This window comes from Heterodontus francisci, chromosome 33, assembly GCF_036365525.1.
Source record: "Heterodontus francisci isolate sHetFra1 chromosome 33, sHetFra1.hap1, whole genome shotgun sequence".
In the NCBI taxonomy this organism is placed as follows: Eukaryota; Metazoa; Chordata; class Chondrichthyes; order Heterodontiformes; family Heterodontidae; genus Heterodontus; species Heterodontus francisci.
The window spans coordinates 36,697,277-36,714,169 of NC_090403.1; the positions used below are offsets into that span (position 1 = coordinate 36,697,277).

The 16,893-nt window shown below is 45.4% G+C and overlaps 1 protein-coding gene across 1 annotated transcript in view; it reads right to left on the reverse strand.

The window, feature by feature from the left end:
- Positions 1–16,893, reverse strand: part of ppp1r9ba (protein phosphatase 1, regulatory subunit 9Ba) — a 473,359-nt gene that overhangs the window by 8,438 nt on the left and 448,028 nt on the right. Inside the window, exon 18 of the mRNA XM_068013062.1 lies at positions 2,419–2,535. Within this exon, the coding sequence (XP_067869163.1) occupies positions 2,419–2,535 (117 nt within the window). The remainder of the gene's footprint in view (positions 1–2,418; positions 2,536–16,893) is intronic.

Sequence of the window (16,893 nt, forward strand, 5' to 3'; positions counted from 1 at the left end):
CAACTTTCAAGCCCTCACAGCATTCTCGTAAACCTCCTCTGTACTCTCTCCAGAGCAATTATGTCCTTCCTGCAATGTGGTGACCAGACCTGTATGCAATACTCCAGCTGTGGCCTAACTAGCATTTTATACAGTTCCAGCATTACATCTCTGCTTTTGTATTCTATACCTCGGCCAATAAAGGAAGGCATTCCATATGCCTTCTTCACCACTTTATCTACCCATCCTGCCACCTTCAGGAACCTGTGGATATGCACTTCAAGGTCTCTCACTTCTTCTACCCCTGTGAATATCCTCCCATTTATTGTGTATTCCCTTGCTTTGTTTGCCCTCCCCAAATGCATTACCTCACACTTCTCCAGATTGAATTCCATTTGCCACTTTTCTACCCACTCAACCAAACCATTGATATCATTCTGGAGTCTCCAACTATCCTCTTCACTATCAACTACACGGCCAATTTTTTTGTTATCTGCAAATTTCCCAATCATGCCTCCCATGTTTAATTTCAAATCATTAATATATACCACAAACAGCAAGGGACCCAACACTGAGCCTTTTTGGAATGCCACTGGGAACTGCTTTCCATTTGCAAAAACATCAGTTGACCACTACCCTTTGTTTCCTGTCACTGAATCAATTTTGGATCCAACTTGCCACATTCACCTGTATCCCATTGGCTTTTATTTTTCTGACCAGTCTGCCATGTGGGACTTTGTCAAATGCCTTACTAAGATCCATATAGACCACATCCACTACACTACCCTCATCAATGCTCCTTGTTACTTCCTCAAAAAATTAAATCACATTAGTAAGACATGACCTACCCTTAACAAATCCATGCTGACTATCCCTAATTAATCCATGTCTTTCTAAGTGGTAGTTTATACTACCTCTCAGAATTTATTCTAATAATTTGTCCACCACTGAGGTCAGACTGACTGGCCTATAATTATTTGGCCTATTCCCCGCACCCTTTTTAAACAATGGTACAGCGTTTGTAGACCTTCAATCCTCTGGTACCTTGCATGTATCTAGTAAGGATTTGAAGATGATCCTCAGCGCATCCGTTATTTCCTTCCTGGCTTTCTTTAACAACCTTGGATACAATCCATCTGGCCCTGGTTATTTATCTACTTTCAAGGATGTCAGACCTTCTAGTACTTCCTCTCTCATTATGCTTATTGTATCTAATATTTCACACTCCTCCTCTTTAACTATAATGTCTGCATCATCTCTCTCGTTTGTGAAGACAAAGACAAAAAACTCATGAAGAACCCTGCCTACATCTTCTGCATCCATGCATAAGTTCTCTTGTACATCTCTGATAGGCCGTACCCTTTCCCTAGTTATCCTCTTGCTCTGAATGTAATGATAAAACATCTTTGGGTTTTCCTTGATTTTACCTGCCAGTAATTTTTCATGACCTCTCTTTGCTTTCCTAATTTCCTTTTTTACTTCACCCCTGTACTTTTTATATTCCTCTAGACTTTCTAAAGTATTAAGGTTTTTGTGACCGTCATAAGCTTTCTTTTTCTGCTTTATCTTACCCTATATGCTTTCAGATAACCAGGGGGCTCTGAATTTGGCTGCACCACCCTTTATCTTTGTGGGGACATGTCTACACTGTGCCTGTAGAAACTCGCTTTTGAATGCCTCCCATTGGTTTGCCACTTCTGTGAGAAAATATATCACATGATGATGTATAATTGGCTTTGGTGTCCTCAGATGAGGGAGCAGAGAAATCAGCCAGAGGAGATTTGATAGAGGTGTTCAAAATCATGAGGGGTCTGGACAGAGTAGATAGGGAAAAACTGTTCCCATTGGTGCAAGGATTGCGAACAAGAGGGCACAGATTTAAGGCAATTGGCAAAAGAAGCAATGGCGACATGAAAAACATTTTCATGCAGCGAGTATATGAAACTGGAAATGTACTGCCTGAGAGTGTGGTGGAGGCAGGTTCAATTGAGGCATTCAAGAGGGAATTGGATTGTTATCTGAAAAGGAAGAATGCGCCAGGCTACTGGGAGAAGGCGGAGGAGTGGTACTAGGTAAATTGCTCTTTCGGAGAGCCAGCATAGACACGTTAGGCTGAATGGCCTCCTTCTGTGCTGTCACAGTTCTGGGATTCTGTGATTCTTTGTATCTTAGCCAACGCCAGAATTCAACTTTTGAATAGCTGCCACCACTGAGGACTAAATTTCCTAGTTGATATTTTTTTTTTAAAACACCACCAAGTGGGAAACCAATACTTGATTGTCTTGGCTCAATGGCTCCTGCAATGCAGAGTTGGAGGTTGACCATGGAACTATAACCCAAAAGAGGAGGAAGAAGACCAACAATTGAGAAAAAAAGTCAAAATCATGAGCATAAAAATAAAGTACAATACCAGCGATTACCAACTTTCAGAACACTTACTTCATCGGAGGACAGAGACAAAGTGTGGGTAGGTGTAGCTCGTGATTCAGCAGCTGAACTACTTAGAATTTTGGGGCTTCCACTTCGTGGGCTGGAATCTTCACTCAATGTGGATTCCTGTGTATATAAAGATGGATTTGAAGTGGAGTTTCATATCCTAGTTCATTATTGAAAGCAAATAAACATGAGTGGTTAGAAATTCATCCTGGGTGCTATCACATAAGTCACCTGTCATATGTTTTGCCCAACAGTCAGTTCCATTGCAGTCAATGAAATTGAGTATTAGGCAATGCATATGACAGGTGGACAATCCGGTACCACTCATTTTGCCCAAGACAAATTTCTATCTTCAGAGCTTTACAATTACCAAAACAGCTAGACTAGCACAACAGAGCACACTTCAATAGACATTACACAGCATTGGTCAATTGGCCACATCTGAAAAAGAAAGAAACTCCTTCATGTCACGATTGTATCTAAGGTTCAATCAAGGAATAACAGTGCATTTGAAAAATAACATTAACTTTCTGTTTAGAAATTCGACCTTTGTGTTTACTTTCTCTTCCAATATTGCTCCCTCCCTTTCTTTTCTTGAAAGCATTTACTCCTTGCTAAAGAAAAATTTCACAGATACCACCCTCGGTACACCCTCTCCCCCCAGCAAGTGGCCATTATTTATTTGGGAGACTCTTTCAGCTGATGTGTTGGGTGGAGGTCCAAACAGGGGACCCTGTCCAGTCTTAGAGAACTTAAGCCAGCTGCAGTGCTCCACCATCAGCTGAAGTCAGCCAACCTGCGCTTTCTGGTCTATGTTGCCTCAACGAGTCAGGCTATCATGAATCTCAATTAATATATTAATGAAACCAGGACCCAGAAGATCAAAAAATGGTGCAAATGACAGGTTCAGAATTTACAGCAGCACACAATAAGCTGACCAGCTGGTATGCCACACATTTTCAAACTGTACATGAAATAGGAACAAATCATTGACATGGAGGAGAAAAGATGATACTGGGCAAAGAAGTCAATAAAAGTGTAACATTTCGTAAGTAAATATATCTTAACTATATTTCAAAATATATATTACCTTACAATGTGCATCAAGAAGTTTTTCTAAGTTAAGTATTTATGTTCTCTGCTGTAAAGATATGTACATAATTAAAGAAATAAAGGAACGATGCACGAAGAATATAAAATATAAAATCTTTAACTTCTGTTTCTTGCATGTACTATTTGCTGTTCACAAAATTTCCAAGAAAATGGCTGCTGTTTTCCAGAAGTTCACAGTCTGGACATAGTGACATGCACGCTATTGTGGAGCATGATACTGGCTGCACAATCCCTGCAAACTGGTCTACATACTACCAGAGGAAACTCCAACTGGCTTCGTCCCAGAGCTGCAAGATGCATGTTGCTGATTTTGATCAGTGTGGTGAGCGGATTTGTTGGTATGTCTTTCCATTTCCATAATGTTAAGTTACTGTGCGATACCAAACTGCACAGTGCCTGTGACATTTTCAATGGCCTGTTAAATCTGGGCATGCTCCTGTGTGCGCTTCCTCTTTGTCTATGGGATGGAGCAAAACTTGTTTACTGGAGATTCATGTCCCTAGTTTATAAACTCTCGCTTTTCAAAACCCTTGGAAAATATGTTGGTTTTCCTATGATTGCCCAGAACTTTCAATGGCTTTCTGTTTCCACTTTTCTATTTTACTTCCAACAAACATGCCCTTGAATTAAAGGGTGATTCCATGATCAGACATTCCTTTAAATGTATCTCTTCATTACAAATCAACTGTTGAATCCCAGTGAAATTATGTTTTATCAGCCACTCTTGCCACCAGATCAGAGTCATTTGTATTAATCAACTGGCTCATTTAACTTGAATAATTTCAACTAACATCTGACTGTATTGCCTAACTTACTACAGGCAGGGAGTCAGATCATTGGGTGCTTGTGCCTTAGTGCTCTATCACACATACCTGTCCAATCTGCCTCCACTCTTGGAGCTCTGAATCTAGAGTCACACATTACCAAATTAGGAAAAAAGAAGTTAAATTGTTCTTTTTACTTCAGTTGCAGGCGGTTAAATGTTTGCTTGCAGCCAAACGTTATTAGCCTGAGCGTGAAACTGCCGTGAGCTAAATCCTTGCAGACTATGCTGTAGCATCTAGTTCCTATTCCTGTGCTTTGGCTGTACTGTTTATTCACACACCTCCAAATCTATGAAAGTTTCTTAATTATGAACAATAAGAGCTCGCAAACCTCAAGTGGATTAGGGATGAACTGCCATTAAGGAGCTTGGTGGCACAGTTGAGAGTCGATAGAATGGTATTTGCTGTCATTAAGCCCACCAAATACAGGCACCTCTTTAAGAACCTGATGCAAAGGGCAACATATAAAAATCAGGACCTAGAAATTGAACTGCTCCTGAATTTGGGTGCGATCCAGGTGCAGTGTCACGTGCCAAATGAAGACGGCAGCAGGACTATGGCAATTTGGTCCATTGGCTTCAATAGGATAGTACCAGCCAGCTTAGCACACCATTCATGGCCCCAGAGGCAGCTTACTAGCTGTTGGGTGGGTGTAAGATCAGCTGGGTTGAATGCGGGCCATGGGCCTCAGGAGATTCCAGTGGGAGTGTGGGGTGGGGAAGCAATTGAAAGAGGGACGAGTGGTAGCTGGTAAAAGACCCAGGTTTTAATACAGAGTCAGAAGAAGCACTTCTGCTGCTCCTGGCTCCATAAGAAGGTAACACCTTTTAGGTTGCAGCCATTAACGACCAATAATTTGGCTGCTGAGTACCTGAACAAACTAATTTGTAGTCCAATTTAGCCAAAGGACTGAAATAGGTGTTAGGCCTTCTATTTGTGCATGCAATGGTTCTAAAGGCAGTTTCAGACAGCGCTCTGGATGCCTACTGATTAGCACCAGTCTATATGGCAGGATGGCACTTCCGGCACAGACGGAGCACTCATGCCTCCCGCCATATTGCGCCCTTAGGCACCTACTTTACACGTGTAAAATAGGCACAGTGCCATCAAATTTCTAGGCTCAGATGTCTCGTTCCATTCATGCAAGTGTAATCACAAAAAGACATGGGGCTGCTGTGAGCATGGCGGGTGAACAAAATGGCTGCCTGCATGTGTCAGGATGGTGTGTGACTTGGAGGGGAACTTGCAGGTGGTGGTGTTCCCATGCATTTGCTGCCCTTGTCCTTCTAGTTGGCAGAGGTCGCAGGTTTGGAAGGTGCTGTCTAAGGAGCCTTGGTGCATTGCTGCAGAGCATCTTGTAGATGGTACACTGCCACTGTGCGTCGGGGGTGGAGCGACTGAATGTTTGTGGATGGGGTGCCAATCAAGCGGGCTGCTTTGTCCTGGATGGTGTTGAGCTTCTTGAGTGGTGTTGGAGCTGCATCTATCCAGGCAAGTGGAGAGTATTCCATCACACTCCTGACTTGTGCCTTGTAGATGGTAGACAGGCTTTGGGGAGTCAGGAGACTAGCCCCTAGGATGTTGATAGTGGGGGATTTGGAGATAGTAATGCCATTGAATGTCAAGGGGAGATGGTTAGATTGTATCTTGTTGGAGATGGTCATTGTCTGGCACATGTGTGGCGCGAATGTTACTTGCCACTTATCAGCCCAAGCCTGGATATTGTCCAGGTCTTGCGGCATTTCTACATGGACTTCTTCAGTATCTGAGGAGTCACGAATGGTGATGAACATTGTGCAATCATCAGCGAACATCCCCACTTTTGACCTAATGATTGAAGGAAGGTCATTGATGAAGCAGCTGAAGATGGTTGGGCCTAGGACATTACCATGAGGAACTCCTCCGGTGATGTCCTGGAGCTGAGATGATTGACCTCCAACAACCATAACCATCTTCCTTTGCACCAGGTATGACTCCAACCAACGGAGAGTTTTCCCCCTGATTCCCATTGACTCCAGTTTTGCTAGGGCTCCTTGATGCCATACTCAATCAATTGCTGCCTTGATGTCAAGGGAAGTCATTCTCACCTTCCCTTATTTCCTCTACACGTCTCAGTATTTTCCCATTATCCATGTCTTTCTTTGCCTTGTTTGACCTCCCCAAATGCATCACCTCACACTTTTCCAAGTTGAATTCCATTTGTCACTTTTCTGCCCATCTGACCAGACCATCAATATCTTCCTGCAGCCTACAGCTATCGCTATCTAACACACAGCCAATCTTTGTGCCATTCGCAAACTTCTTGATCATGCTCCCTACATTTACATACAAATCGTTAATATACACCAAAAAAAAGCAGGGGACCCAGTACTGAGCCCTGCGGAACGCCACTGGAAACTACCCTCCAGTCGCTAAAACAGCTGTCAACAATTACCCTTTGTTTCCTGCCACAGAGCCAATTTTGTATCCACCTTGCTGCATTCCCTGGATCCCATGGGATTTTATTTTTTTAACCAGTCTGCCATGTGGAACCTTGTCAAAAGCCTTGCTAAAATCCATGCAGACCACATCAACTGCATTACCCTCATCTATCTTCCTTGTTACTTCTTCAAAAGATCCGATCAAGTTGGTCAAACAAGATCTTCCCTTAACAAATCAATGCTAAACATCCTTGATTAACCTGTGATTTTCTAAGTGACAGCTTATCCTGTCTCTCAGAATAGATTCCAATAATTTGCCCACTACTGAGGTTAGACTGACAGGCCCGTAATTATTCGGTCTATTGTTCGCTCCCTTTTTAAACAGAGTACAACATTAGCAATTCTCCAATCCTCTGACACCACACCTGTTTCTTTGGAGCATTGCTGCCGCAGGGAAGATTGGACCCGACCGTCCCAGTGTCGGGCTCCTTGGCAGGCTGATGCCTTTGTGATTTTCTGCACCCCCACCCCCGCCATGGAGCCTGACGTCTGGAGCTCAACAAAATTCAGCCCATGGAGTGATTTGTAGAAAATCCATAGCGATATGTTCCAATCATGAGGGGGCTGAGCATGGGAGAAGGGAAAAACTGTTCCCATTGGTGGAAGGATCGAGAACAAGAGGGTAGAGATTTCAGGCAATTGGCAAAAGAAGCAAGGGCGACATGAAAAACCTTTTTACTCAGTGAGGGGTTAGGATCTGGAATGCACTGCCTGAGTGTGTGGTGGAGGCAGGATCAATTGAGACATTCAAGATGGAATTGGACTGTTATCTGAAAAGGAAGAATGTGCAGGGCTATGGGGAGAAGGCAGGCAAGTGGCACTAGGCAAATTGTTTTTTCGGAAAGCCAGCACAGACACGATGGGCTAAATGGCCTCCTTCTGTGCTGGAACAATTTTGTGATTCTGTTTCCTTGTCAAAAAGTATTGAATCTGCTGATAACAATAGATAATAATAGCAAGCTGGATGATTTAACAGGCAGTGATTTTTGGGGGAAAAAAACTTGGAAAAGAATTAACAGGTTTTGAAGTTTCCAACATTTGACCAGAAACCAGAAAAGCTATTGTTAAATCCCAGCTAGTTAGTTTCAAAGCACATTTCTTAGATTCTGTCAGAATTTTTGAACAACAGCAGTGGTTTTACTTGAAAACTTTGAATAACTAACTTATCACCCAGAGAAATTGTGACAAGTTTCATTACTAGGTACAGTCCAGATTCATGCTGACTGTTAGTATATGTGTGAGAAGTGGCTGTTTACTCATGGCAGGTGACAGGCTGGAGATCCTGTTCTCACCTGACTCCCCAACTGGATAGCATCAGGAGCACAAACCCCCAGCTGATGTTTCCCCTCCTTGGCACTAAGGCAGCAACACATTACCAGTCTAGATGAGGTTGCCTAACTCAGCACAAACTGAACGTGGGACATTCCTTGTCTGTACAGCTCAGTCTGTACAGCCAACTGTGCAACAGCCCCAACAAACAAATTTCTCTGCAGCACCTGTGGAAGAGCTTGTCACTCCAGAATTGGCCTTTATAGCCACTCCAGGCGCTGCTTCACAAACCACTGACCACCTCCAGGCGCGTATCCATTGTCTCTCGAGATAAGGAGGCCCAAAAGAAAGAAAAGAAAAAAAGAACAGCTCAGTACTATATTAGTCAGTACACTCACCCAATGAGCTACATTAGTGAAGGGGTGAAGTGTTTTGTTTGATTTTAGCAATAAATCAGCAAATAAACTAACCTCTGCTACAATTGAAATGACAAATTCTAGTTGACTAATTTGTTGATGTAAAATCAATCAATTCATAATGACCTAATTTAAATAATCATGCAATTATAGGGTATGGTAACATAGTTCTTATGTTATTGGATTAGTTATCCAAAGATCTGGATTAATGATCTGGAGACATGAGTTCAAATACCAACACTGCAGCTGGGGAATTTAAATTCAACCTAATTAAATAAAGTCTGGAATAAAAAGCTCGTATCAGTAATGGTGATCATGAAACTGCCAGGTTGTTGTAAAAACCCACCTGATTCACTCATGTCCTTAAGGAAAGGAAATCTATTCTCCTTACCCAGTCTGGCCTATTTGTGACACCAGACACCCAGCAATGTGGTTGACTCTTAACTGCTATCTGAAATGGCCTAGCAAGCTACTCGTTTGTATTCAAGAAGGTGGCTCACAATCACCTTCCCAAGGACAATTAGGAGTGGGCAATAAATGCAGGCCTTGCCAGCAACACCCACATCCCATGACTGAATAATAAAAAAAACTAATACTCAGTGAATACCACAGTGGATCTAAATTAGCAGCAAATCAGATTGCTTCCAATGTGTAAAGTTTTTCAACAAAATTAACCAATCCATCAAATAAAAGAGCACATCTAAAACTGGTGTTTTGAATTTGTCCCAGGAGTACAACATAAAACATAAACCTTTCCAATAACAAAACAAAGTTATTTCTTATATATTTTCTATGAAACCTTTCTAATGACAAATTGTATTCCAGAGGAAATGAAAATTCCACTGACAATAGGAGTTGGTCAAAAATGTCAATTGCAAACTATTAGATTAGATTAGAGATACAGCACTGAAACAGGCCCTTCGGCCCACCGAGTCTGTGCCGACCATCAACCACCCATTTATACTAATCCTACACTAATCCCATATTCCTACCAAACATCCCCACCTGTCCCTATATTTCCCTACCACCTACCTATACTAGTGACAATTTATAATGGCCAATTTACCTATCAACCTGCAAGTCTTTTGGCTTGTGGGAGGAAACCGGAGCACCCGGAGAAAACCCACGCAGACACAGGGAGAACTTGCAAACTCCACACAGGCAGTACCCAGAATCGAACCCGGGTCCCTGGAGCTGTGAGGCTGCAGTGCTAACCACTGCGCCACTGTTGGCAGATCCTCTTTGTTCACACAATTGCCAGTTTTATTGTTTGCTTCCCAACTGAGCCCCATATATTGTTCTCAGTCATTTTAAACTTTGCAAAGGATTGTAGCGTCATGTTGCAAAAAAACCCAATCCCCTGTATGTCATGGATGTATGTCGAAGTCATCAGGAGTGACTTTACAAGCCCATTGCTGCCATTCAAGAGGGTCACCCATCATCAGTTATATATATTAGGAATTTGGCCATGCACTGCCTGGAAAATCAAGGGCAGTAGAAGCTGGAGTTTCCAATATACACTTCCAATAAGTGAGGATCCCCATGACCACTCAGTTTGGCAACATTACCCCAATTGTCTTATTTTATCTAGAGCTGATTTTGCAAGGATAATGTTCGACTGATGCCCTTTAATAAAGATGGTCCACTGGCACAGTCCAGTCTAACATCATTTTGTGCTATGGAATGGCTGTACATAGCACTTCACCAGCAATTCATCATTTGGAGAATTCCTGAGATGAGAGTCAAAGCTCTTCAGCTCCAGGGGAAGCAGCCACTGCTCACCCCATCACATTTCTTCTTCTTCTTCCTGTGAACCTTCCTCATGCTGTGGAACAGCTAAGGCCTGTGGACCCTGATGAGTGAATGCCTATGGGAATGTGCAGGGAAGAGATTCCTTTGGTGATGCATTACACTAAGAGCCTTGAACCGAAGTCTATCAATCTCTGTCTTTAACATACTCAACGACTGAGCCTCCACGGCCTTCTGGGGCCGAAAATTCCAAAGATTCGCCACCCTCTGGGTGAAGAATTTCCTCCTCATCTAAGTCCTAAATGGCCTGCCCTTATTTTGAGACTGTGTCCCCTGGTTCTGGACTCCACAGTTAAGGGAAACATCCGTCCTGCATCAACTCTGTTCAGCCCCGTAAGAATTTGTTTATTTGAATGAGATCACCTCTCATTCTTCTAAATTCCAGAGAATAAAGGCCCAGTCTACTTAATCTTTCCTCATAGGACAATCCCTCCGGCCCAGGAATTAGTTTAGTGAACCTACGTTGCATTCCCTCTAATGGCAAGTATATCTCTCCTTAGGTAAGGAGACCAAAACTGCACACAATACTCCAGGTGCCATCTCATCAAAGCTCTATATAATTGCAGCAAGACATCTTTATTCTGATACTCAAATTCTCTTGTAATGAAGGCCAACATACCATTTGTCTTCTTAATTGCTTGCTGTACCTGCATGTTAGCTTTCAGTGACTCATGAACAAGGACACCCAATCCCTTTGAAATTCAACACTTCCCAGTCTCTCACCATTAAAGAAATAGTGGTCTGAATTTTACCAGTCCCTCGATGCCTTGAGTCGCAGCAGTGGGGGGGGGGGGCAGATAAAATTCTGCAGGGAGACGCCCACCTCAACCCGCGACATCGAGAAGGGCCCGCTGCATATTACCGGTGGTGGGGGGACCTCGGTGTGCCCCCCACCGCCCGGCGGCGGGCCCTTCATTTACATATTCAAATGAACAGTAATGACATGTAAATGCACTTACCTGCTGGCAGCAGCCGTCCCACGCCGATTTTATGGTCGCCATTCATACCTTGCGCACCTGGTGGGGAGGGGGAAGGAATAACATTTTCAGGGTGGGAGGGGTGGGGAGTGGGGAAAACAGTTTTAATTGGCTGTGGGGATGGTGGGAAGGGGTTGAAGGGCAAAAGTTAGAAGGTTGGGGGGAATGTTCAGGTAGGGAATAATGTAAGTTTTGCAAATATCGGGCAGTGAGATGACCATTGGGGGGAGTTGGGAAGGGCCTCCACCTCCTAATTATTTATTAAAAACATAATACGTTCAATGCATCTTTAAAAATTTAAATCTGTGCCACGGGCTTAAAGCCCTTTAAATATGGCAGAAAAGTCTGCGCGGTGGTGCCATACGCCATTGCCAGGGACGCGGCAGCCGCCCCCTCTATTTTAATCAGCCCCTGCGCTTAATATTGCAGGGGCTGTGCTGCGGCACTTCCATGTCGGAAGGTCGTCGAGTTCAAAGCGGAGTTAAAATCCAGCCCACTATGTATTTCTGTTTTTCCTACCGAAGTGGATAACCTCACATTTCTCCACATTGTTTTCCATCTGCCAAATTTTTGCCCACTCGCTCAGCCTCTCCAAATCCCCTTTAAGCATCTTTACATCCTCCTCACAACTCACACTTCAAACTAGTTTTGTGCCATCTGCAATCTTAGAAATATTACATTTAATCCCCACATCCAAATCATTGCTATAGACTGTGAATAACTGGGGCCCACGCACTGATCCTTGTGGTACCCCACTAGTCACAGCCTGCCAATCCGAAAATGACCCATTTATTCCTGCTCTTTGTTTTCTGTCCATTAACCAGTTCTCAATCTATGCCAGTATATTCCCCCAATCCTATGTTCTCTAATTTTGTTTACTAGCCTCATGAAGCTTTCTGAAAATCTAAATGTACCACATCCATTGGTTCCCCCTTATCTATTCTGCTAGTTACATCCTCAAAAAACACCAACAGGTTTGTTAAACATGATTTCCCTTTCATAAATCCATGTTGATTCTGCCCATTCCTACCATTATTTTCTAAATGTCCTGCTATTGCATCCTTTATTATAGATTCTAGCATTTTCCCTTCGATTGATGTTAGGCGAACAGGTCTGTAGTTCCCTGTTTTCTCTCTCCCCACATTCTTAAACAGTGGAGTTACATTTGCCACCTTCCAATCTGCAAGAACCATTCCAGAGCCTATAGAATTTTGAAAGGTGTCCAGCAATGTGTCTATTATCTCTACAGCTACCTCTTTCAACACTCTGGGATGCAGATCATCAGGTCCAGGAGATTTATCTACTTTAAGTCCCATTAATTTCTCTGGTACTTTTTTTTTAACAAGTATTAATATCTTGCAGTTTCTCATTTACACTAGTCCCTTGATTCTCCATTATTTCTGGGAGGTTTTTAGTATTTTCCCCTGTGAAGACAGAGACAAAGGGCTGGATTCTATGCCACCCCAGCAGGTCGGATGGTGGCGTGGGGGGCAGCGTACAATTGAGCGGGAGCCTCCGGGAGGACTTCCCGCCCCACTCCCGCCTCCAGCCAACTTTACGGCGGTTGGGCAGGGGTGGGGGGGGCGGGTCGGGGGAAAATGGCCGCCCGCCTGAGGCCAATCAAGGCCCTTAATTGGCCACTTAAGGGGCCTCGTCCGCCTCTATGGGTATTTTACCTGTGGCAGCGGGTGTGCTGGGGACGTGAAAGGCCACCTAGCGATAGCTGCTGGACCTTCCGCGCAGTGGGGGGGGGGGTGCCGTGGGGGGGGGGGGGGAATGCCATGGCAGTCGGGCACAGTGTGCCCGATTGAGGGTCGCCCGCCTCCCAACCCTCCCCCGGGGCCCAAGATGACCCCCTCCCCCCAAACAACCACCTTAACCTCACCAGGGCACGACCAATCCCCCTGGTGAGGCATGCCCAACTTACCTTCACTCCTGGCTGCATGTCATCGGCTGGGCTGCAGTCCCAGCAGTGGGCACCACTCCTGTGGCACTGCTGGGACTAAGAGCTGCTGGCCCGCTGATTGGCCGGCAGCTCACTGAGGGGGGACTTCCTCCCTCAAGCGGGTGGAAGTCCCGCCTCGGGACAATTAAAGCCCGGGAACCTGTAAAATACAGGATGGATCCCCGGGCTAGGCAGAAGCGGGTCCGCCACCAACATTTACTTTGGTGGCAAATTCCCGTCCACCTAAGGTAAAATCCAGCCCAAAGTATTTGTTTAGTTTCTCTGCCATTTGCTTATTCCCCACTATAAATTCTCCTGACTCCACTTGTAATAGACCCACATTTGTCTTTGCTAATCATTTCCTTTTTACATACCTATAGAAGCTTTTACAGTCCATTTTTATGTTTCTCGCGCGTTTACTCTCATATCCTATTTTCCCTTTTTTAATCTTTTTCTTGGTCCTCTTTTGCAGAATTCTGAAATGCTCCGAATTCTCAGGCTTACCATTTTTTGGCAACTTTATACGCCTTGTCCTTTGCTCTAATACAATCCTTGATTTCTTTTGTTAGCCACGGTTAGAACATTTTCTTTGCTGGGTTTTTGTGCATTAAAGGAACATATATTTGTTGTCAACTATGTATTAGTTCTTTAAATGGTAGCCATTGCCTGTCTACTGTCATACATTTTAATATAGTTTTCCAATCCACCAGAACCAATTTTCCCCTCATACCTTCATTTTTTTTTTATTTCCAAAATATACTTTATTCATAAAAATCTGTAAACATTACATTGCCAAACAATTTCCAAACAGCACCAAAAAATACAAACATTGCAAGGTAGATCAGTTTCCTTCAATACTGTCATGAGTTTCTTCCCAACCCTTCCGTTTCACAATTGTCATGTCAATTACAGTTTTACATTTACAGCAATTGAGAATATTAACAATACAGTTCGAGGGGTTTCCCATGGATCCAGCCCCTCAGTCCAGCTTGGTGGGGGAACCTTACACTGTGGTCTTTCCCCATTGAGCCTTTGCTGCGGCTGCCCCAAGCTTTAGTGCGTCCCTCAGCACGTAGTCCTGGACCTTGGAATGTGCCAGTCTGCAACATTCGGTGGTGGACAACTCTTTGCGCTGGAAGACCAGCAAGTTTCGGGCAGACCAAAGGGCGTCTTTCACCGAATTGATAGTCCTCCAGCAGCAGTTGATGTTTGTCTCGGTGTGCGTCCCTGGGAACAGCCCGTAGAGCACAGACTCCTGTGTTACAGAACTGCTTGGGATGAACCTTGACAAAAACCACTGCATCTCTTTCCACACCTGCTTTGCAAAGGCACATTCCAGGAGGAGGTGGGCGACCGTCTCTTCCCCACCACAGCCAACGCGGGGGCACTGTGTGGAGGGGGCGAGACTTCGGGTGTGCATGAAGGATCTGACGGGGAGGGCTCTTCTCACCACCAGCCAAGCTACGTCTTGGTGCTTATTTGAAAGTTCTGGTGATGAGGCATTCCGCCAAATGACTTTGACGGTCTGCTCGGGGAACCATCCGACATGATCCACCGTTTCCTTTTCCCGTAGGGCCTTGAGGACATTCCGTGCAGACCACTGCCTGATGGACCGGTGGTCAAAGGTGTTTTCCCGCAGAAACTGCTCCACGAAGGATAGGTGGTACGGCACCGCCCAACTGCATGGAGCGTTCCGCGGCAATGTGACCAGGCCCATCCTTCGCAACACCGGGGACAGATAGAACCTCAGCACGTAGTGACACTTGGAGTTTGCGTACTGGGGATCTACACACAGCTTGATGCAGCCGCACACGAAGGTGGTCATCAGGATGAGGGCCACGTTGGGTACATTTTTCCCGCCCTTGTCCAGAGATTTGAACATCGTGTCCCTCCGGACCCGGTCCATTTTAGATCCCCAGACGAAGCGGAAAATGGCTCGGGTGACTGCCACGGCGCAGGAGTGGGGTATGGGCCAGACCTGCGCCACGTAGAGCAACAACGTGAGCGCCTCGCACCTGATGACCAGGTTCTTACCCACAATGGAGAGAGATCGCTGCCCCCACATGCCCAACTTTTGTCGTACCTTGGCTACTCGCTCCTCCCATGTTTTGGTGCACGCCCCGGCCCTTCCGAACCATATCCCCAGCACCTTCAGGTAATCTGACCTGACGGTGAAGGGGACAAAGGATCGGTCAGCCCAGTTCCCAAAGAACATGGCCTCGCTCTTGCCGTGGTTAACTTTGGCTCCCGAGGCCAGTTCGAACTGGTCGCAGATGCTCATCAGTCTGCGCACGGACAGCGGATCCGAGCAGAAGACGGCGACGTCATCCATGTACAGGGAGGTTTTGACCTGAGTGCCTCCGCTGCCTGGGATTGTCACCCCTCTTATGCTCGCATCCTTCCTAATAGACTCAGCAAAGGGTTCAATACAGCAAAGAAACAAGACCGGGGACAGAGGACAGCCCTGTCTGACTCCAGATTTGATCGGGAAACTTTCAGATTCCCACCCGTTGATTGACACTGCGCTACTGATGTTTGTGTAGAGCAGTTGGATCCAATTGCAGATTCCCTCCCCAAACCCCATTTTGGAAAGCACGTCCATCATGTAGGTGTGCGATATCCTGTCAAAAGCCTTCTCCTGGTCCAGGCTGATGAGGCAGGTGTCCACCCTCCTGCCCCGTACGTAGGCGATCGTATCCCTGAGTAGCGCGAGACTATCAGAGATCTTCCTGCCGGGTACAGTACAGGTCTGATCGGGGTGAATCACCAACTCCAGAGCAGACTTGACTCGACTGGCTATGACTTTGGACAGGATCTTGTAATCAACATTAAGCAGTGAGATGGGCCGCCAATTTCTGGTTTCTGCCCTCTCCCCCTTCTGCTTGTAAATGAGGGTGATGATGCCTTTTCTCATGGACTCTGACATGCTGCCGGCCAGGAGCATACTCTCGTATACTTCCAGCAGGTCCGGGCCGACCCAGTCCCACAGGGCCGAGTACAACTCGACCGGTAAGCCGTCGCTCCCGGGAGTTTTTCTCGTCTCGAAAGACTCGACGGCCTTTGTCAGCTCATCCAGAGTTAACGGCTTGTCCAGTCCCTCCCTCCTGCTGTCATCTAAGACCTCTGTGATAGATGACAGGAAGGACTGGGAGGCTCTGCTGTCTGTGGGCTTCGCGTCATACAGCCCAGCATAAAAGGATTTGCTGATCCTTAGTATGTCGGACTGCGAAGACGTTACCGAGCCATCTTCTTCCTTCAGGCTGCTGATAACAGAGCTCTCTCTGTGTACCTTTTGGAAGAAGTAACGCGAGCACGTCTCATCCTGCTCGATGGAGCGGACTCTGGACCGGAAGATGATCTTGGAGGCCTCCTTGGCAAAGAGCGAGGCCTGCTGGCTCTTCACCTCTTGGAGGTCCTCCTTGACCTCGACCCCCATTGACTGCAATCGGAGTAGATTTTGCATAATTTTCTGGAGTCGGGACAGTTCCCTCTGTCTCTCTCTCGCCTTCTGAACACCTTTGTGGATGAAGAACCTCTTGCTGTTCTCCTTAATCGCTTCCCACCAGTGAACTGGAGACTCAAAGAGGGGTTTCACGGTCCTCCAACCATTGTAATCCCTTTTGAGTTCCTCAACGTTCTCTGGGG